Source organism: Cetorhinus maximus, chromosome 22, assembly GCF_964194155.1.
Source record: "Cetorhinus maximus chromosome 22, sCetMax3.hap1.1, whole genome shotgun sequence".
Classification (NCBI taxonomy): domain Eukaryota; kingdom Metazoa; phylum Chordata; class Chondrichthyes; order Lamniformes; family Cetorhinidae; genus Cetorhinus; species Cetorhinus maximus.
The window spans coordinates 43510034-43533773 of NC_135900.1; the positions used below are offsets into that span (position 1 = coordinate 43510034).

General features: G+C 43.8%; 1 protein-coding gene across 1 annotated transcript in view; it reads right to left on the reverse strand.

The window, feature by feature from the left end:
- LOC144696824 (synapsin-3-like) overlaps positions 1 to 23740 on the reverse strand; it is a 279320-nt gene that overhangs the window by 151375 nt on the left and 104205 nt on the right. Inside the window, exon 4 of the mRNA XM_078568572.1 lies at positions 7182 to 7338. Within this exon, the coding sequence (XP_078424698.1) occupies positions 7182 to 7338 (157 nt within the window). The remainder of the gene's footprint in view (positions 1 to 7181; positions 7339 to 23740) is intronic.

Below are 23740 nucleotides of genomic sequence, written 5' to 3' on the forward strand. Positions count from 1 at the left end.
CTCTAACCCCTCTTGCAGCCAAGGCTAAGGTGCCCAATGTAATCTTACTTGTCTAGTCCAGCATCATGTTCACTGAAAATGATCATTCACCAAGAAAGGACATTCAGCATTGAACGTGCCTACCTCATCTTCCTCCAGACAGTTTTGGTAGCCTCTGGGTTTCAATTGCTATGATTACACTGCCCAACAGCAGTTTCTCACATCTGAAAATGCATTCAAAGCTAAGTCTGGGACAGACAAATCTGATTTAAGTCACCACGACTATTAGTGCAACAGCAGCAGTAAATGCAATAACCTCAATGAGCATTTCTCACAAGGCCAAAACTTGGTTACCAGTGATAATTGGCTGACAGGAGTATTGGCCAGGCAGCAGTGACAAATGATGGCCATTGCCTGGTGTTGCACATATGGGATTATAGATTACTCATTCTAGCAGCAATGTGGGAGAAATGAAGCAATTGAAGTTCCTGATGGCACTCAACTGGGGGCCAACATTCTGGAGCCTTAACTGACCACAAAACTTTGAAGAAACTAATAGAAAAATGGAATATATGAAACTTGGAAACGGAGAAATTCAACATATATTTACAATTGTGACGACTATATACAATGAGTGTACACCTGTGCCATCTGTATGAATTCAATAATTCTTAATTTTTCTAACATTATATCTATCATTATATCTAGGTGCAGCCCATACATCCCCAGCTGAGGTAGAAGCAGCCTGCTAACTGCTATGCTCTGTTGATGGAGATGACTTTGAAAGGCATCTCTCTAGTGACCCGAGGCCTAGAGGGTCCCGGCCGCTAAGGATCTCCTGCTCAGGCCTAGATGCACCCTCAGCCTGACCTGCTGGATTTGATGGGGGTCACTGGAAGAGGGGAAGTGGAACAGCAGGGCACCCTCGGAACATCCTGGGTGGATGCCCCGGGGTGCTTGGCTGGCATTCCTTCTCTTTGTGGGTGCCCGATGGCCCCTCCCTGACTTCTTGAGAAGGGGCATCTGGAGTCTAGCCACTGCTGAAACATGCCCATGGCTACAATGATGGAGTGCAGGTCTGAATGGAAATCCAGCAGAAATTGCTGGGCCTGGGTCTACAAGGTGGCCGCCACTCTTCCCATGGAGATTTCCACGCGCTTGCATGCCAGAGCCACTATAGCATGGCAGAACATGGACAGACTCCTCCAGCCTTCTGTCCAGTCTGTAGACAGTCTCTGACAACTCTGGCCGATGTTCCGCTACCTATCTCTGCATCACCAAGAGGTCTGTTATGGCCGAGTCTAGAGGCTTGTCATCTGAATTGACCTTAGCAGAGGCTCGTCTCAAGCAATCCTCAGAGTGACAGAGACCTCAGCTGTCACTGTCTCCACCAGCTGTAAACCCATGTTGGTGATGTGCTCACCAGATTGTGACCCTGAGCCTACACTAAAACTAGGACCCACCAAGATGTGTGTATTTGTGCTGATGGAGAGTTCAGGTGAATGCTGTGATGGTGCTTCCTCTGAGGATACTGAGGCTTCCTCCTCAGAGATGGCCTAGGCCTGGGGCTTGGGCGTCTCGTGGATGACGTCTTCCCCCACTTCCTGCTGGTACCTGGAATAGATAAAAGAGGGAATTAGTGATTGACTAAGCAGGCTCATATATTAAAAATCACTCACAGTCAATGCACACATATTGTAGATGGAGACTGGATGCATCCTGACTGGGTTGTTGGGGGAGGCCAATCTCACCTGCCACGCAGGCGTGGTCTCTCTCTTCTCCAGCCAGCTCTGTGGCCTGTTCCTCAAAGCTACTCAGGGATGAATTTCCAGGGTACCACCTCCCATCTTGGCCCGCTCACTTTTGTTATGCACTATCTTGTCCTGCAGAAAGACAGATGGATTGATAGTGAGGCAATTGGTTAAATGAGCGGTTTAGAAGCATGCATGCCTATTGTTGCAGCTGAGCCATCCCCAGTAAATGACTAAGATGCCATTTATCCAGGAACTATTATGAGTTGGAAAGGTTCAAGCGGCTGGCACACATTCAGTGCTGATGTACCATCTACTGGTCATGTGTGACATCGCTGTGCATATTAACCCTTAGACTGCCTGATGCCCTTAGGGGAGTGTGAGTTTGCAGTGAGTAGACGGTGCACTTACCCTTGCAGAGTGCAACAGGTCATTTATCCTTTTCTGGCTCTGCAGGTCTATCCTTTTTTGTGCCCAATGGGTGCTAACAACACCAGTGACCTCCTCCCAGGCCACCGTGGTCAGGTGGGAGGACCTGCTGCACCCATCCCTGAGAAACAGCACAATCTGTCTCTCCTGGACGGTCTGGTGGAGAGTCTCCAGGGAGCTGTTCCTGAACTTTGGGGCCAAAGGTTGCTTTCTTCTCTTTGACATGTTGAGGTCCGGAGTTCCTGGCCTGCAATGAGTGAATGACTGTCCGAGTGCCCTTTAAGTATGGCGCCAGGGCCTTCAACCCCATGTGGTAACAGCGGGGTGAGCGGCTTCCTGCCCACCCCACCACGAGATTCGCTGAGTTCCTTGTGGATGCATAATTAATGAGCTGAACACTGGGAGATCAGGTATGTTCACCCGTCCCAGTGCCCAGCGGAAATCAATCAGGCTTCCTTGCTCTCCTACCGGACTTAGACTCCACAACGGAAGATTCTGCCCTTTGTCTATTGTACTGCAACTAATAAGGAAACCATTACTTCTTATCATGGATCTAATTAAAAATCTCTTGTTTCACTGTGTCTAGGAAGGTCTTAAACAAGCTTCTCTCTAAATTCTCTCACTGAAGATATCTGGCCCTGTTCCATCACCACAGCCCTTCCCTTGCACAGCTCAAACTCACTGTGAGCAATGTTGGGGAAAGCTGCTAGTTATTGTTAATAACTACAAGCTGTTAATGATGAACATACCCACAATAAACCAGTTGGACACCACATGGGCGGTAGTGGTTCAAGAAGACAGCTCACCACCACCTTCCCAAGAGCAATTAGGGATGGACAACAATTGCTGGCCTTGCTGTGATGCTCACATCCCATGAAAGAATATAAAAGTTCAAATCGCTTTTGAGTTCTGCCCAAATTTCAGATTATCAAAAAGGGATTTTAGAATGCCCTTAACACAACAAGCACAATATCTGCTTGTTGTAACCAGACATCAGTATTATATTTTCAAGATTCAATGTTTTTTTAGTAACTAGGGGCTACTATTGGCAATGAAAAAAATCAGTAGTATTCCGAGACATAATTATCTTAATAAGAATATTGTCAGCCAAAATTCAGCTGTAGTCCAAGGGAATCAGGCTTTGGGGCTGTGGCAAATCTTTTCCTTTCTCAGAAAGCTTTCACCAGTGGTTCAGCAGCTGTTCATGTGCCTGAGATGGGCATTATACAGGAGAGGTAAAAAGGATTCAGTTCACTCTTATCTCATGCTCTAGATCTTGCATGTCATTATCAGCTCCTGTACACATGCATTACCCATTGGGTAAAGCAAAATAACTCACTGCTGTCCAACAAGCACAAAGAAAGGGTTTTTTTGACATCAAATGAATGAAAGGGGGAATCTGTGCGAAGGAACTATTTCGAAGGTGCTGATTTTAGCCAACCTGCCTGACGGAGAAATGTGGAAGAGCGGATAAAATCAGGGAAAATCAACTTGGTTATCATCTGCCAAAATTCCTTACATCCTGGAAGGGTCCTAGTGGATTGGAAAATAGCAAATGTAATAATTTTATTCCAGAAAGGAGGGAGACAGAAAGCAGGAAATTATAGGCCAGTTAGCTTAACATCTGTCATAGAGAACTTGCTAGAACCCATTCTTAAGGAAGTTATAGCAGGACACTTCGGCCTGAATTTTTAGGTTGTCGGGCACACGTGACTGGCGGGCCCGGGAGCAGCTGGGAAATGGACCCCCGACTGCGATCGGCCCCCGACTGTGATTTCACGCTGGTGGCCAATTAACAGCCAGCCAATGTGAAATGCGCGTTGAGAGGCTCAGTGCTGCGGGGGGGGGCGGCGTGAGTGAGCACTGTGAGAGAGCCCCCTGAAGGCAGACAGCTGCAGACCAGCAAATAATGAAATAAAGGTGTAAGAAGTTTCAAAACGATGTCCATGCATCATAATCAAGCACCTGAAAGCATACCTCATAAAAATGCTGTCCACAGGTATTTATTTTTATTATTTCCTAATGGAGATTTCATCCCACCCTTGGGTGAAGTTTGATGAAAAATGTAAAGGCCGCCTGGCCGATTCGCCCATCCACCAACCATAAGGTTGGATGGGCCACAAAAAAAAAATCACTGACAATTGTGTCATTAATGGGCTTAATTGCCATTTAATTGTCGGCAGGCACGCTTCTGACTTTTGCACGTGCCCACCATGCGAAATATTCCACGAGTGTGCAATGGCGTTGGAATGCTCGCCTAAGGTCTTCTCGCACGATTTTACACCAGATCGGGTCGGGCACGCGCTCACAGGACGTAAAATTCTGCCCTTAGAAAATTATAATAGGGCCAGACAGATTCAACATGGTTTTGTGAAAAGGAAATCGTGTTTAACTAATTTATTGGAATTCTCTGAGGAAGTAACAAACAATGTGGATAAAGGGGAACTTGTGGATGTGGTGTACATGGATTTCCAAAAGGCTTTTGATAAGGTGCCACATCAAAGGTCACTAGACAAAATAAGAGCTCATGGTGTAGGGGGCAACATATTAGTATGGATAAAGGACTGGTTAGCTAATAGGAAACAGAGCCTATGGATAAATGGGTCTTCTTCAGATTGGCAAGGTGTAACTAGTGGAGTGGCATAGGGATCAGTGCTGGGGCCTCAACTGTTTATGATTTATATCAGTGACTTGGATGAAGTATGGTAGCTAAATTTGCCAACAACACCAAGGTAGGTCAGAAAGTAAGTTGTCAAGAGGAGGGAAAGAATCTACAAAGGGCTATAGATAGGTTAAGTGAGTGGGCAAAAGTTTGGCAGGTGGAGTATAATGTGGAAAAACGTGAACTTGTCCACTTTGGCAGGAGGAATGAAAAACAGTGTACTATTTAAATGGAGAGAGATTGCAGAACCCGGTGGTACAGAGGGATCCGGGTATCCTGGTACATGAATCACAAAAAGTTAGCATGCAGGTACAGCAAGTGATTAAGAGGTTATTTATTGCATTTATTGCAAGGGGAATGGAGTATTAAAGTAGGGAAGCTTTCCTGTAGCTGTGCACGGCATTGGTGAGACCACATCTGGAGTATAGTTTTGGTTTCCTTATTTGAAAAAGGGTATATTTGCGTTAGAAGTAGTTCAGAGAAGGTTCATCTGACTCATTCCTGGGATGAAGGGCTTATCTTATGAAGAAAGGTTGTAGAGGTTGGGCCTTTACACATTGGAGTTTAGAAAAATGAGAGGTGATCTGATTGAAACATGTAAAATCCTCAGGGGACTTGATGGGGTGGATACTCTGAGGATATTTCCTCTTGTGAAGGAGACTAGAACTAGAGTACATAGTTAAAAATAAGAGGTCTCCCTTTTAAGATGGAGATGAGGAGATATTTTTTCTTTTAGATGGTTGCTAGTCTGTGGAAATCTATTCCTCAGAAAACAGTGGAGGCTGGGCCATTGGATTTATTCAAGGCAAAGTTAGATAGATTTTTGTTGGACAAGGGAGTCAAGGGTTTTGGGGTCAGACAGAAAAGTGGAGTTGAGCTCACAATCAGATCAGACATCATCTTATTGAATGGCGGAGCAGGCTTGAAGGGCTGAATGGCCTACTCTTGGTCCTAAGTCCCATGTTCCTCTGTTCTTAGCTTAGTGATCTTGCTGCAAGTTCATAGACCACTATTTTTAATCTGTGGCTATAAACGTATCCAGAAAGGGGAGAGCACCTCATAAGTAAATTCAAACAGGGGTCTTGTGATAGCAGTTGAATCTTGGTATTCAATGTTGTGTAATTGTGCATTTTTCAAAAGTTCAAGGTGTGCAAAAAATACTCAAGGTCCCTGTTCAGATAAGCCTCTGGCATTGAAGTATCTTAGTCTGACAACAGCCCATTGATTTCCAGCACTATTTGCTCCAGCTGGATGAGGTTTGTTATGTTGGCTGGTCCTACTCCTCTCCCTTGTGCTGTGCTGTTCTGCAGAGAAAGAGGGAGTGTTAGTGAGTACTTCCTACAATGCAGCTTCTGCTCGTGGTGCAAATACCGAAAGAGGGGAAGCAAATGGAATCAGGGTGGGAACGTGTTGAACAGAAAGCACATGCCTGGAGCATGTGAAGAGAGTAAGGAGCTCTGACAGAAGTTGATGATTGTGCAAAGTCTAGTGAGTGAGAGGAGAATGGTGGCAGTGGATATTGTGAAGACAGCAAGGAATGGATGAGTGTGTGTTTGTAACAAGAATGAGAAATGGTATAGTGCAGCCTTATGCCGGGTGGTGAAGAACATGATGGAGAGAAGAGGGTGTGAGGGAAGAGGATTGTTGCCATGTGTTGTTGAGAGAAATGGAAAATGAAGAGCTGTACTCACCCTTGCTACTCTTGAGAGATCATTGAATCCCTTCTTGTACTCCATCCAGGCCCATGTGAGTGATGCTCTGGAGCTGACAACCTCAGCAATCTCTCTCAGTGCCTGCTGCACATGGTGTTGTGTGATCCTCCTCCCAATGACTAAAGAAACCTTGCTGCCTTATCCTGACCTTTCCAACAGGATCTACAATGGCACTTCAAAGGACCGGAGGTCCTGCCTATGACTCATCCTGAAGCTGTTCCTTCCTGCAGCAAAATCAGACAAAAGACAATGCAACCTCACTTTAAGAGGCGCATTGCTGCTTTAAATAGACCTCTGGCTGACCTGCTGGAAATTGCATTGACAATGCGGCTGTTTTCCCAGTGTGTCCACTAACTGGTCCTAACCCCACCCATGAAATCCTCATGAGGCCCAAAAGTTAAAATACCTTGAGCCTGTTCTGTTGGGCAGCAAGCGAGTTTCAAGCTCACTCCATTAATGCCCACCCAAAACCCAGAATTACAATTGGAGTCAAAATTTCAACCAACTTGTGGATGATGAACTTGCAGACCAGAATCGCTGAAGTGGGCATACCAAAAAATGATTTAGAATGTTGTTGCCATATGGTTCCCATATAGGTACACATACCACTGCAGTGCCTGTACAGCAGAGATAAGCAGCTAAACTCACCATCCAAGGCTTGTTGCAAAAGTTGTAGACAGATTGAAGAGAATTGAGTGAAGGCACTCTGCCATACTGCAAGCCAATGATGAGGTTCCGGTAATCTTCGCCATGGGCCATGTTATATACATGTTGGCGAATTACAACAAAGTCTGGTTTGAAGGATCTGTAACAAGATGAGAAAGAAGCTTGATCAGTGAAATTCACATATAAAAGTCTGTCTCAAAAATAAAGTGCAATGTTTTTGTTTTTGACAGGAGGAAAGTTGTACAGAAAGGACAGAGTAATGCTCAGAATGCCTTGTCATCACTAAAGCTTTAGGAGAGCAGATCATTAAAGGGAGGGCAACAATATTACAGATCAGGTGATATCATGAACCTTACAGGCAAAGCCAGGTTATTCTAATCCCACAACTGGATTACTGTAAACAACTTCCTCTCGATCATGTGCTGGGTAAATACTATGTAGTATTAAAGAAGGATCACTAAGCTTCTTCCCAAGGGATTGATTATAAGAACGTAACATAAGAAATAGGAGCAGGAGTAAAACATCCAGCTCCTCAAGCCTGCTCCACTATTCAATACAATCATGGCTCATCTTCAACCTCATCTCCAATTTTCTGTCCACTCTCCATATCTGTTGATTTCCTGAGAGATCAAAAACTATCGATCTCAGTCTTCAATATATTTAACAATAGAGCATCCACAACTCTGAGGCAGACAATTCCAAAGGTTCACAACCCTCTGACAGAAGAAATTGCTCCTCATTTTAGTCCACAATGATCGAGGCTGTGCCCGTGTTTTAGATTCTAGGCCAGGGAAAGAGCCTCTCAGTATCTACCCTGTCTACCCTGTCAAACCCCTTCAAAATCTTGGATATTTCAATGAGATCACCTCTCATTCTTCTAAAGTCCAGAGAATACGGGCCTTAATTGCTCAGCCTCTCATACCAAGAACGAATCTAGTGAACCCTCCTTGAACCGCTTCTAAGGCAAAGTATATCTTTTCTTAGATAGGGAAACCAAAATTGTGCATAGTAATGCATTTCAGGACAGTCTTGTGGCATAAACAATTTTTAAAAAAACAGGTTGGGAGAGGGCAGGCAGAGATTTGTTGATAAAGTGATATTTTTGGATTGATAAGTAGTGACAAGCCTTGTCCCTCAGGGATTGGTGCTGGAGTTTTATCACTTGGATTTGGAAATGGGAATATATCCAAGATGCAGAAATAATTGAAATGTTTAAAAGTCAGATTATTTGGCAAGTAAGGGAATTTCTCTGAAGTAAAGGTATTAAAAGGGAATGGAGAAAAGGCAGGCAACTGCAATTAAAAAGATACAGCTGCCATATCTAACAAAAACAGCAAATCAAACTCTATCAGACTGAATGACCCAATCCTGTTCCAGTGTTTTAATAAGCTTCTAGTTATTTTTCTATTCATTCATGGGACATGGCCTTTGCTGGCTGGGCCAATAGTTATTGCCCATCCCTAGTTGCCCTTGAGAAGGTGGCAGTGAGCTGCCTTCCTCAACCGCTGCAGTCCCTGTGCTGTTAGGAAGGGAGTTCCAGGATTTTGACCCAGCATCAGTGACCCACCATATTTCCAAATCAGGATGGTGGGTGACTTGGAGGGGATCTTCCAGGTGGTGGTGTTCCCACCTATCTGCTGCCTTTGTCCTTCTAGATGGTAGTGGCCATGGGTTTGGAAGGTGCTGTCGAAGGAGCCTTGGTGAATTGCTGCAGTACATCTTGTAGATAGTGCACACTGCTGCTACTGTGCGTCGGTGGTGGAGTGAGTGAATGTTTGTGGATGTGGTGCCAATCAAGCGGGCTTCTTTGTCCTGGGCGGTGTCAAGCTCCTTGAGTGTTGTGGGAGCTGCACTCATCCAGGCAAGTGGAGAGTATTCCATCACACTCCTGACTTATGCCTTGTAGATGGTGGACAAGCTTTGGGGAGTCAGGAGGTGGGTTACTCGTCGCACGATTCCTAGCCTATGACCTGCTCTTGTAGCCACAGTATTTATATGGCTAGTCCAGTTCAGTTTCTGGTCAATGGTAACCCCCAGGATGTTGATAGTGGGGGATTCAGTGATGGTAATGCCATGGAACATCAAGGGACAATAGTTGGATTCTCCCTTGTTGGAGATGGTCATTGCCTGGCACTTGTGTGGCACGAATGTTGCTTGCCACATGTCAGCCCAAGCCTTGATATTGTCCAGGTCTTACTGCATTTGGACATGGACTGCTTCAGTATCTGAGGAGTCATGAATGGTGCTGAACATTGTGCAATCATCAACGAATATCCCCACTTCTGACCTTATGATGGAAGGAAGGTTATTGATGAAGTAGCTGAAGATGGTTAGGCCGAGGGCACTACCCTGAGGAACTCCTGCAGTGATGTCCTGGAGCTGAGATGATTGACCTCCAACAACCACGACTATCTTCCTTTGTGCTAGGTATGACTCTAAACAGTAGAGAGTTTTCCCCCTGACTCCCGTTGACTCCAGTTTTGCTAGGGCTCCTTGATGCCACACTCTTTCAAATGTAGCCTTGATGTCAAGGGCAGTCACTCTCACCTCACCTCTGAAGTTCAGCTCTTTTGTCCATGTTTGAACTAAGGCTGCAATGAGATCAGGAGCTGAGTGGCCCTGACCGAATTCAAACTGGGCGTCAGTGAGCAGGTCATTGCTAAGCAAGTGTCACATGATAGCATTGTTGATGACACCTTCCATTACTTTACTGTTGATGAAGAGTATGGGACAGTAATTGGCTGGGTTGGATTTGTCCTGCTTTTTGTGTACAGGACATACCTGGACAATTTTCCACATAGCCATGTAGATGCCAGTGTTGCAGCTGTACTGGAACAGCTTGGCTAGAGGCGCGGCAAGTCCTGGAGCACAAGTCTTCAGTACTATTGCCAGAATATTGTCAGGGCCCATAGCCTTTGCAGTATCCAGTGCCTTCAGCTGTTTCTTGATATCACTTGGAGTGAATCAAATTGGCTGAAGACTGGCATCTGTGATGATGGGGATCTCTGGAGGAGGCCAAGATGAATCATCCACTCGGCTCTTCTGGTTGAAGGTTGTAGCAAATGCTTCAGCCTTATCTTTTGCACTGCTGTGCTGGGCTCCTCCATCATTGAGGATGGGGATATTTGTGGAGCCTCCTCCTCCAGTGAGTTGTTTAATTGTCCACCACTATTCATGACTGGATGTGGCAGGACTGCAGAGATTAGATCTGATCCATTAGTTGTGGGATCATTTAGCCCTGTCTATCACTTGCTGCTTATGCTGTTTGGCGTGCAGGTAGTCCTGTTTTATAGCTTCATCAGGTTGACACCTCATTTTAAGGTATGCCTAGTGATGCTCCTGGCATGCCCTCCTGCACTCTTCATTGAACCAGGGTTGATCCCCTGGCTTGATGGTAATGGTAGAATGGGGGATACGCCGGGCCATGAGGTTACAGATTGTGTTTGAGTACAATTCTGCTGCTGATGGCCCACCGCGCCTCGTGAATGCTCAATCTTAAGTTGCTAGATCTGTTCAAAATCTATCCCATTTAGCACAGTGGTACTGCCACACAACATGATGGAGGGTATCCTCAATGTGAAGGCAGGCTTTTTCTCCACAATGACTGTGCAGTTGTCACTCCTACCAATACTGTCATGAACAGATGCATCTAGTATTTCTTGGCTTCCCTAGATACTGTTTCATGCCATAGGATTGCTGGTTACAATGCTGTCTGCGCTCATAATTACCAAAGTTTGTCCCAATGAAGCATCCAAATGAGAGACTAAAGGCTGCACTGAAGTGAAATCTTTAGTCTTACCACAAGAGCCATGCTCAGTGATTACAAAAGAAACTCCCTTTAAAAATTGCAAATGTTACCAGAGCTGTGGTTACAGGCTATCTGAAAGCTATTAATTTGTGTAGGTTACTATACAACGTTATGTTAGCCCACTCCAGTGAAGTTATGAAGAAGCACAGTGGGATAAAAACACTGGTGTGGAACCGCACAATGGTGAATTCCTTTCTTTGAAATAAAAAATTTACCCCAAAATCACAGTGCCTGAGAGGTTGAAACCAGAAAATATGTCAGAATGGGCCTATAATTTGGAACAGAATTCAGTTCTAACAAGGTCTCACTCATTCATTTAGCACTCTGAAATTGTAATGGGACAGGGTCAGCAGTTTGTGCACCCACTTGCCCACCATGTCGCCATTATCGAAAGAGGCAAGACTGGTGGGATTATGTCCCCCACTAGACCATCCCAGCAGTGTTGTTTTTACACCAGCCAACTTGAAGTATATCTGCAAGAAGCTGGAATTGGGGCCTAATGCTGATTGGTTAATCAAAGCAACACTATCAGAACTGCCAGCATGTAAAAGAAATTAACTATTCAGCAAAAACGACCCAATATGGTGACACGCCTGACCTCCCTGTGAGGCAGATGCTGAGCGAGTGCCAGAAATGGTGTAGGCCCCTTTAATATCGAAGGCCACATTCCTGAGATTTAGGATAGGGTCAATCTGAAACCAGATGGGCAACTGGAAGTCCAGCCCCAGTGGCTCTAGAGATGGCCTGGACCTCCATGAGTTTCAGGGCCATCATTTCTATGTTTCTAACTTCTCTTCTATTTCTTGTCATGCTCTCTGGGCTCATCTTGGCCATGAAACCCACCCGCTGTTCTCTTGACCTTATTCCTACCAATCTGCAAATCATGGAACTTCCCTTCCTGACCCTTATATTATCTGATATTGTAACTGGTTCCCTCTCCTAAGGTGCTTTCCACCTCAAATGTACCATTAGCAGTCTTTTCCTCAAAATGCACTCTCAATTCTTCTGTCCTTGAAAATTACTATGCCATCTCCAACCTCCCTTTTACCTCCAAAGTCCTTGAATATATTGCCACCTGCCAAATCCATGCCCACCTTTCCCATAACTCCATATTTGAATCTCTCCAATCAGGTTTGTGCCACTGCCACTAAGTCAAATACGGGATCCTTTGTGACAATGACCATAGCGCGCTATTCCTCCTCATCCTTCTTGACCTTCTGCACTCTTTGACACATCATCATCCTTTAATGTTTTTCCTCTGTTGTCCAGCTCAATAAGGTTGTCCTCACTCGGTTCCACTCTTACCTATCCAATCATTGCCAGAGTATCTCCACCAAAAGATTTTCTTCCTGCCCCACACCAGTATTTTGGAGTCCTTCAATGATCCATCCTTGGCCTTCACCTCTTCCTCATTAACATGCTGCCGCGCAGTGACATCAGAAGCTTGCGGCAAGCCTGGTACTTCTGATCTGATGGACTGAGAGTGTCAGGCAACAAGGCAAGGGAGGAAACAAAAGTAGGTGCTCTCTTTCTCTTGCAGCCTCCTAATTGTTGTTCGGGCTTGTAGGTGTTATTCTCCAACAGCAGCCAGAGATTCTGAAGATGATGATGAGTTCTGGGCTCTCAGCCCACAGTTGTATGTCCATTTCTGCCCCATTTCCTAGCACTAGGTTGTGCCAATGGAGTGTCTGCACTGGCTATGACCCAGCCCACCATAGCTGGGGCTGTGAGGCCCAGACAAGTGATGATATCAAGAATCAGATGACCGAGAGGCTCCAAGAGAGCTAGATGCAGGAGAGACCATGCCCTGAATGCTATGTGCTTATCTGGAGGTTTTTGTAAATATTTCTTAATAGATTGTTTGAAGTTAAACATACTGACTATCTCAAGTCTGTCATAAGTAAGCAAAGCCTCATCAAGATTCGGTAAGATTAGAAAGCGTGGTATTAGTAAAACCTCATTAACAATCAGCAATGACATCAAAACACCAATCACATCTTAAAGATAAGTATTATAGTCTAGATATTCAGATTGGCATTAATTAATGGTTGCATTAGCTGATTGCTATCAATGTGAAAATAAGCCTAATTGAAAATTCCAGGCTTAAAAATATATACCGACAGAATACTGTACCCTTGGAATGCTTTGAGACATTGAACCAAGGCTCTGTCTGCCCTCATGTATGTAAAAGATCCCAGGGTATTACCTGAAAGAGAGTGGTTCTTTCTCAGTGTCCTGGCCAATATTTATATTTATTTTTTTTATATTTATTTATATTTATATTTATCCCTCAGCCTAAATTATAAATTATAAATTATAAATAAAAAATAAATAAAATCCTAACATCATTAAATCGCATCATCTGATCATTGCTGTTTCTGAGACCTTCCTGAGTGTAAAATGCACTTCATTGGTTGTAATAGTTTGGGCATCTTGTGGTTGTGAAAGGGCTGATATAAATGTAAGCCATTTCACAAGCCGCTTTATAGAAGAGGAGTGCACTTCATCGAAAGGGATAAAGAAGCTCTGTCGTCTGATAAATGAGGATCTGAAGCCACGGTCATCTACCTGCATTATTACTCTTGTGGCTAAGAAGGCAGTCACCCTACCTGGCTTTCTTGGCAGAATTATTCTAGGCAGCCATGGAGTATCTCTGTAATATCAGACAGACTGTAGTGCAGAGATGGTGACTGGCATGCTACATAGGAAAGTTGTGCGTTCATCACCTTTGGCATCAGACAACGCAGCAATGAGATAGGGTGATCCAGTTTCATGGGGCGGTTACTGGCTTTCCTAAGGTGCAGAGTGCATTGAAGGCACTTATGTGTCTTGTGAGATCCAATTTAAAACCCTCCCAATTTCTTCTCCCTGAAAGTACAGCTGGCGCGTGATAACAGACATAGGGAACTGGGCATTCCCATGGTGTGTAGGAGAACAATATCAGAGCCTGTATGACCTTGCTGAGTTTTAGCTGTCAGCTGATCTCCACCCTCGCCCACAGATTCTATTTGCTGAATGATTACAGCTCTTCAGGAGCTCAGACCTGGAGGAAGAACAGCTGCCACACATCATGGCCAGAATTCTATGTCCCCGGGGAGGCGCGTGCCTGGGAAATAGCGCGAGGTGACGCCGGGAAAGCATCCCGGCATCATCGCACACTTGCGCGATATCTCGCTCAGCAGGTGTGCGCAGCAGTCGAAAGCATGCCTGCTGACAATTAAGCGGGCAAGTAAGCCCATTAAGGAGGCAATTGAAAGCGATTTTTCATGGCCGATCCACTTTTGCAACTGGCAGACGAGCCAATTGGTCAGACAGCCTTTACATTGTTGCTCAAACTTCGATCCAGGGCGGGGTGAAATATCCATGGGTGAAATAAAATAAAAAGAGGTATCTGGGGTCTGGCTTTTTTATGAGGTATGCTTTCAGGTGCTTGATTGTACTGCATGGACATATTTCGCAGCATTTTTGTTGTTTTGTTTGTTCTTTGGAGCTCTGCAGCTCCCTGAGGCAGCTGTCTGCCTTTACAGTGCTCACTGGAAGCGCTCAGCAGCAGCCGCGGTGACGTCCTGTCCCACCCTCTTCCTGCCCCCACCGGCAGTGCTGAGCCTTTCTCAGCACGCGTTTCACCCTGGCTGGCCATTAATTGGCCAACCAGCGTGAAATCGCGACCGGGCCCGTGGATCACACGCGCCCAATGAGCGAAAAATTTTGCAGTATTGACCCGAAACATCAATGCCATGATAGAATTTTTGCCATTTGGTGACCTTAACAGTTTTAATTCCAAAGTTTTAACACCATTTACCAAACAAAACGGTTGGCAAGCACTTTCTGAAAATCATGCCCACAAACTAGCACAGTTTATACAGTCGCCCTCTATAATTTCTCTGGGCTACAAACTACAGCCATTAGTCCTAATAAGATGAAACTGTTGACATTTTTGAACAGCTTCTAGTATAATGGTTTAAGATTTTCTTAGGAATTTTGGGGAATTGCACCATTGTAATGGGATATCTATGGTGCAGGGGTGATTGAACAATGCTAAAGAAAGAGGAAATTGTTAAGTAGGTGAATCATATCATTAATTAGGTCACAGTATACTTTACTTTTGAGCCATTCTGCATCACTGCAGGTATTCATCATAGCTCCCACTCCATTTAAATCAATGGTGATTACAGATTTTCTATATATATTCAAATTTCCGTACCACAACCATGCAGATTAAAGAATAATGGCGCTGGTGGAGTGGCAATGGTGTGATGGACTGGAATACATTTTCTGATTTAAATAACGTACCAATCGGTTTGCTGATCAGGCAAGCTCTTAAAGCAATGCATTGCCATGTCAATAAAACTGTTATTTTTAAAAGTTTTTGCAAACTATGTTTGACTTTTAGCATTTAGTGATGCTAAGCTGCTACTTTCCAATTTGTGTAGATAGAGAGTTTCTGAAGAATAAATAAATGTCATCACATTCCACACATCTGCTTACCATTCAATACCTCACCATTCTGAAACCATTGGCTTCTGCTTCCTCTCAGCATTTTCACAATAAGCAGAAACCCATCTCACCTGCACTTACATTGTACAACATTCATCTTCTATCACTCCACAGGAAAAGACCAGCACAAGACCATGATGAGACCGATGGAAGACCAGCCAACATAATGGACCTCTCTGAGCTGCATCAGCAAGAACTGGACATCAGGCTCCTCCTGAGCTGTCCGAATACAATGGCAGAGGTTTTTATGAACAGGGTCCCTAACAATTACTTGTGAGCTTGTCATGGACGTCCGAAAAACGCATAATAATGCAGCTTGACTACATCAGCTACTCTGCATATAGGCATTCAGGCCACTGCAAAATCTCTTGGACCCATTTTTCAACTTCCTGGGCAGCTACCTAAAACAGACATATTTGGATATGTTAATTAAGGGCCTAATTCCAGAGGGACCCATCTGGAAATTGTTTTCACGATGAGCAGAGTGGGTGCCTTCAAATAGAGCCAGGAGAAGCAGGGATACTCCTCCAACTCCACAGTTGTTGTGACTGCCTTTCCCAGGACTTAACCTTTGGGTCGCTGCAGGCGAGGCAAGTGACCTAACAATCATCACTTACAACGTGCGATCTGTGAAGCAAGAGAAAGAACTACTTGCATTTCTGTAGCACCTTTCATGACCTCAGATTGTCCCAAAGCACATTATAGACAAATAAATAAGTTTTAATTGTAGTCGCTGTCATGATGTAGGAAACGTGGCAGCCAATTTGAGTACTGCAAGGTCCACAAACAGCAATAATGATAATGTCCAGATAATTTGTTTCTGTGATGTTGATTGAGGGATAAGTATTGACCAGGACACTGGAGAAACTCCCCTACTCATTTTCAAATAATGCTGTTGGATGTTTTACGTCCACCTGAGAAGGCAGACAGGGCTTCGGTTTAACATCTCCTCCAAAAGACAGCATTGCCAACAGTGTAGCATCCCCTTAGTACTGCATGGGAGTGCTAGCCTAGATTATGTGCTAAAGTCTCTGGAGTGGGGCTTGAACCTACAACTTTCTGATTCATAAATTCTACCACTGAGACATGGCTAGCACCTGAAGCCCCAACAGGTGCCAGAAGCTCACTTAAAATATTAATGAGGTCCGTGCCCAATTTTATGCCTGTCTCGGACCTCCTTGTTTAGTCTGTGCAGCATCGAGTGTGCCTCCAGAAATGGGTCCATGCAAATCTCTACCAAAGTAGTTTAAGATGGGGGAAGAGTCCTTTTAATGATCCACTGACATGATGAAGCACAGTGTGTTTATTACCGTGTCCGATCCATCTCCTGTGCCTCTGCTCTCACACCTTCCTCTCCCTCCCAGAACCATGATAGGGTCCCACTTATCCTCACTTTTCACCCCACCAGCCTCCGCATTCAAAGGATCATCCTCCGCCATTTCTGCCAACTCCAGCATGATGCCACCACCAAACACATCTTCCCTTCACCCCCCCCCGTCGGCATTCAGTAGAGACCTTGCCCTCCGGGACACCCTGGTCCATTCCCCTATCACCCCCAACACCTCAACCCCCTCCCACGGCACCTTCCCGTGCTATCGCAGAAGGTGCAACACCTGCCCCTTTACTTCCCCCCTCCTCACCGTCCAAGGGCCCAAGCACTCCTTTCAGGTGAAGCAGCACTTCACTTGCACTTCCCTCAATTTGGTCTACTGCATTCGCTGCTCCCAATGCGGTTTCCTCTACATTGGAGAGACCAAACGCAGACTGGGTGACCGCTTTGCGGAACACCTTCAGTCTGTCCGCAAGCATGACCCAGACCTTCCTGGTACTTGCCATTTCAACACACCACCCTGCTCTCATGCCCACATGTCCGTCCTTGGCCTGCTGCGGTGTTCCAGTGAAGCTCAACGCAAACTGGAGGAACAGCACATCATCTTCCGATTAGGCACTTTACAGCCTTCCGGACTCGACATTGAGTTCAACAACTTCAGACCATGAACTCTCTCCTCCATCCTCACCCATTTTTGATCCCCTTTTTTCAAATATTTATTTTTAAATTTTTATATATATATTTTCCCCACCTATTTCTATCATTATTATTTTTTAAATTTATTTCCATTAATCGTTTCATCTCCATCTTTTAGCCTATTTCAATCTTTTTTCCCCACACCATCCCCTCCCCCCATCCCACCCCCACTAGGTCCATCTGTCACTTGCTCATTCTGCTTTCCACTCTTAATGTCACCATTGGCACCTCCTTTAGCCAGTGTCACCACCATCAACACCCCTTTGACCTCTTGTTTATGACGTCTTTTGCAATCCCTCCTTTGCCTCCACCTATCGCTGGCCCTCTATCCAGCTTCACCTGTCCCACCCACCCCTTAAACAGTATATATTTCACCACATTTTTATTTCTCTTTAGTTCTGAAGAAGTCATATGGGCTCAAAACGTTAACTCTGTCTTTCTCTCCACAGATGCTGTCAGACCTGCTGAGCTTTTCCAGCAACTTTTGTTTTTGTTTCAGATTTTCAGCATCCGCAGTATTTTGCCTTTATCTTAGTGTTTGTTACCTTGTATTGTTAGAAGAAACAAAATTGTACTGATTAAAATGAGTGATTCCGATTACAGCTGTTGTCTTTAATATTAATTTTGTGCAAAATAAAGCTGATTAATGATTCATATCTGAGCTCATCTTTCCAGCACTTATTTTAACTCATCTTCAAAAAGACTGAGGAATCACACATGGGGATTTGTCTGAAAGATCAAGCTATTTGGTTCAGGTCACATGGGATATTACTGTTATACCCTTGGGTTATACTATCATCTAATTAGATACTGGGCATCATAAACTGGCCACTGATCAAGTAAACTGTGGAGTGTTTGCTGAGGGAATGAGCATTATCAGTATGCAAGAACTTGGAATTTGTCACTGGTACACTGAATGTGTGAGGATGACCTAAATTCTAGCTTTGCTCTTCCCAAACCTCCTGTGTAACATGTTAATGTGCAGTGCCTCATTTACTCCACCTCAAATTCACACAAGACTCACTTTCTATTATCCTATATGCAAAAAACTCCTGTGCTTCCATTTCATTTTTTTTATTTTTCAGAAAAACCCGAGGTAAACATACAGAAAACAGGTGAAAGAGAAACATTGCGAGTCAAAGAGGGAGCGAGACAGGGATAGAATAACTGCAATGGAGTCTGATATAATTGGTATGTGGATTAAGAAGGCCCAGAAGGGATCGAGCCCAAGCTTCCTGCTGCACAAAGTCCGCTGCATTACCTCACTTCCTTTTTTGCAGAGCCCACCATTTGAAATGAGGATCTTTTGTTTGATTCAGACTCAGTTGGGCAAAAGATGTTGTTCGTCTGGAATACAGGGAGCAAGGCCCAATCCCCCAAAGCTTGGAGCGGAACTGTACTTGAACTGTTATTTATCTAAAAACTGACTCATGGATATTTGCAGTGTTTCTGAGCTGTTTTGTCTATTTTGTGATCAGCATTGTGAAGAATATCAAACATGCACACGGTCAAGTAGAAACATGGTGAAGTCAATACAATTCAGAAAATATGTTCTCAAAGGAAGGATGCCCTAATCTGGGAGACATCTAAGTAAAGTGGTGACTGAAAAACAACACATTCATTGTTCTATGGAATCTTTGTATCAAGAGGATCAGCATTTGACAGTGAGACTCACCGGTGTTGAATGCAGAGAGTTGCATGTACCCACCATCTAGCCTGAGGAATTCTTAGTCTTTACATTCCTGCTAAGTGAAACAAAGTCCAGCTGCATACCCTTACTCTGCAAGTCACGTTGTCCTCCTTCCTTACTGCCAATCTCCACACAACAATGTTATTATGTCTCTTCTTTTGAAACCAAAATTCACACAGGAGCTCAGTTCCACTGATGGCTGGCAGCATGGCCCCCGGTTTATCAGATTTGCATTAAATTTTCAGCAGTGATCAGAAGAGGCAACCCACCCTGAATTTCCCCTTAGTCTGGAGACGTTGGCCCCAGTACTTACGAGGAGCTGGGGAGGGAGCAAAGGAGCAAGTTTTCAGGGAGGGATGTGTTGGGAAAACGAAAACATCCTGGAAATGTGGAGGGCCTGCCGAATTTAATAACAGGACATCATTGGCCTTTTTTTTTCCTTTATCTGTGTTTCCACCCAAGTTAACAGGCTGGCGGGCAGAAAAGACAGTGGCAGAAAGCCACAGCTGGGAACCAGGTAATATCACTGGTTGGGGATGTGTCAGCAATCAGCAAGGAGGGGGGCCTGGAAAAATGGTAGCATAGGAAGGGATTGAGTTGCAGGTTTTGAGGTGAGGAGGGGACGGAAGATTTGCTTGAAGGGCTGGGGAAGCCCCTGTTTCTTCTGGTTCAGACGCGGTACTATTATGCATTTACCTGTTTGATTTGGTTGCTCCCATTTCCATGTACCCGGTATCACGAACCCTGGGAAAACCAGCCGGCCAGCACTACGTTTATTTTAGGTTCCCAACTCTTCATATTACAATGAGGTGACCTGCTTCTTGACACAGTATGCAAGCCGCCACCATTAAAATGGCAGCAGACGTGTAAGCAGTGACTTGGTGTTGCGTTACATAATTTTAAATTTTTAAATCTGACCCTCCCTCGCATTTCAGGGTGGATGGTGGTGGTGGGGGCGGGGGGCAGCATCCTAAAGCTGTTCCTACTGAAATCAGTTAACTCAGAACAGATCAGCAATGAAATGTAGGGTTTCTCATGAGTGCATGGTTCAGTACTATACCATGAACAGCATTTATTTATTAAGTCTGCAAGATGCACAAGGGGTAACATTAAAAGGCAATTTGCAGTGTCTGAATATCCAGATAGCCACAGCAGATTGTGGTTCCTAACTTTGTTCTGTAGAGAAGCCCATTTTATATAAATATTCGACAGAGATTCTCCTGGCAAGACATTAGACCTTGGAAAGGTAACATTGAAAATTTGTGACAATGATAAGAGGAATTAAAAGCTACAGTTACGAAGAAAGGCTCAGAAAACTGAAGATATTCATTGGAAGAGAGAATGTTAAAGAGGGTACATTAGAATTTTGTAGCATTTTGAAGGTCATCAGCTAACAACCAGTGAAATCTTGTTTCCACTTGTTGGCAAATTGATAACTAGGGGTGGGGATAAAAAGGATTACTGTTAGAAGAATGCAGAGGAGTAAAAATAAATTATCATATCCAGAGTGATGAAACTTGGAATTCCTAACAATAAGCAGCCACTGAGGCAGAGACTATTATATACAATTACACTGAATGTACAGCATAGAAACAGGTCTGTGCTGGTGTTTGTACTCCATACCAGCCTCCTCCCATTCCATTTACTTCATCTCAGTCTTTCAGCATATCTTTCAATTCCCATTTCTCTCATGTACTCGTCAAGTTTCCTTTAGAAAGCATCTGAGCCACTTGTCTCAATCCACATTCTAACTACTCTCTGAGTATAGAAATTTCTCCTTATTTGCAAATTGGGTTTATTAGTAACCATCTTGTATTTATGATCCCTAATTTTGGATTTTCCCACAAGTGGAAATATTCTCTCCACATCTACTCTCTACAACCTGTTTATAATTTTAAAAATGTCCATCAGGTCATCCCTGAGTCTCTTCTATTTTCTGAAAAAAAGCCCCAACCTGTTCAATCTTTCCTAGTAGCTGCAATCTCTCAGTCCTACTACTAACCTTGTAAATCATTTTTGAAATTTCTTCAGTGCTCCTATGTCCTTTTTACAGAACAAATACCAAGAACTGTGCACAATACTGTTAGTAATCCCTTCAAGGAGGACACAACATCTAAAAGTGAATTAGATATTAAGTTAGATAAGAAGGAAGAACATAAAAGGATACGGGGATCAGGTGGGGAAATGGGATAGATAGAACTTCAGCTGGAACTATCACCAGCACAGAAGCAATGGGCCAATTAATCTCCTTGTGTGCTCTATGCTCTGATTTGCTGGAAACTTGATTCAAACAGACTGATTGGTCTGGCCCTCTGCGGATTACCTACTTACAGAGCAAATTCAGCCCGTAGTATTTTGATGAAGGTTTTCTCGATCTGATATTGGTAAGGATGTTTACAGCAGTGAGTTGGGCAGTCTCTACCCAACTTCCAGTAGGCCCTGTAGAGGATATTCACATTATAGAGTTAATTATAGAACTAAATTCCTGCTAATAATATTGATACATTGTGTGTGAGAACACCGAGGCTGTCCTAACAGAAATGCTGAGCAGACAATATAGTAAGAACAAAACTATGATGGATAACATTGTGTACTAAAGCCTTGAGATAAAATTATCAGAATGCCCTCCTACCAACATTCTCAATGAAACTACATGGGAAAAGAGTTTGGAGAGATAATGTTAATTTGACTCTTAGAGATTCATGAAATGATTGAACAGCTTAACTACATGTCCTAAAATAATTTATGGATTTCTATTCTATGATTAGCGTGCCTGAAAAGAAACAACTGCCTTTTATGACAATTTTCTCATCCAGATATCTTCACTGCTTTCCTCCTTCAGCCCCTTCACCGAGTGACTTCTCATCCTCAGTGATTTCAACCTCCATATCAACTCATCATGCTCTCTATCCTGAGTTCACCGGCCTCTTATCCTCCCCTAATCTCACCCTCAATGGAATTCCCCAACCTAAATTCAAAGCCACCATCTTGACCTTGTCATCTCAAGCGAACTCACTACTCTCATCATATCAATCACAGACAAGGACATCTGTGATCACTTCCGTGTATTGTTCTCCGCCCACATCCCCCTTCCCCCTCCCAGCCCTACTTTCTACTGTCTTGGCCTCTGGAGAAAACTCTCCTCCAATTCACTAACAACTGAACTTCAAAATCCCAACTATCTAGCCTTTGGTTTTCCTCTCACCACAACATTCCTGCAGCTCACAGTCAGCTCAACAACACCTTTGCCTCCACCTTTGATACCTCAAGTCACAATTAAAATCCATTAAGTCCAAGAGACACAGGCTTGAACAGACATGGCAGGCAACTGGTTTAGTTTTCAGTTTGAGAGTGAGAAACTTAGTTCAGAAACATCTGTGCTAAACTTAAATAAGGGTAATTACAAAGGAACGAGGGCAGAGTTGAGTGGACTAGGAAAGGAGTTTAGCAGAAAAGACAGTTGATGAACAATGGCAGACGTTTAAGAAAATAGTTCATGACTCACAACAAAGATATATCCCAGTGAGGAAGGGGATAAACCAACCATGGTTAACCAAGGAAGTTAAGGATAGTATCAAAGTGAAAGAAAATACATAAAATGTGACAAAGATTAGTGGTAAGGCAGAGGATTGTGAAAGTTTTAAAAGCCAACAGGAGATGACCAAAAAAAAAAAGAGGGAGAAAATAAACTTTGAGGGTAAACTAGCAAGTAATATAAAAACGGACAGTAAGAGCTTCTTTAAGTATATAAAAAGGAAGAGAGAGGCCAAAGTCAATATAGGTCCCTTGGAGAATGAGGCTGAGGAAATAAGAATGGGGAACCAGGAAATGGCAGAGGAGTTGAATAAATACTTTGCATCTGTCTTCATGGTAGAAGACACTAATAGCATTCCAAAAATACTAAATAATCAAGGGGCAAAAGGGGGGAGGAAATAAATGCAATAACTATCACTGGAGAAAAAGTACTAGGGAAACTAATGGGGCTAAAAGCCGATAAGTCACCTGGGCCTGATGGGTTGCATCCTAGGATATAAAAGGAAATAGCTGCAGAGATAGTGGATGCACTGGTAGTAATCTTTCAAGAGTCCTTAGATTCTGGAAAAGTCCCAGAGGATTGGAAAACTGCCAGTGTAACAACCTTATTCAAAAAGGGAGGGAGACATAAAACAGGTAACTATAGGCCAGTTAGCTTAATATCCGTAATTGGGAAAATGTCAGAGTCTATTATAAAGGATATACTAGCAGAGCATTAAGAAATGCTTAATCTAATCAAATAGAGTCAGCATGGCTTCATGAAGGGGAAAGCATGCCTGACAAATTTATTAGAATTCTTTGAGGAGGTAACAAGCAGGATAGATAGAGGGGAAACCAGTAGATGTAATATCTTTGGATTTCCAAAAGGCCGTTTGATAAGGTACCACACATAAGGCTACTTATAAGATAAGGGGGCAGTATATTAGCATGGATAGAGGATTGACTAACTAATAGAAGACAGAGATACATGGGACATTTTCAGGATG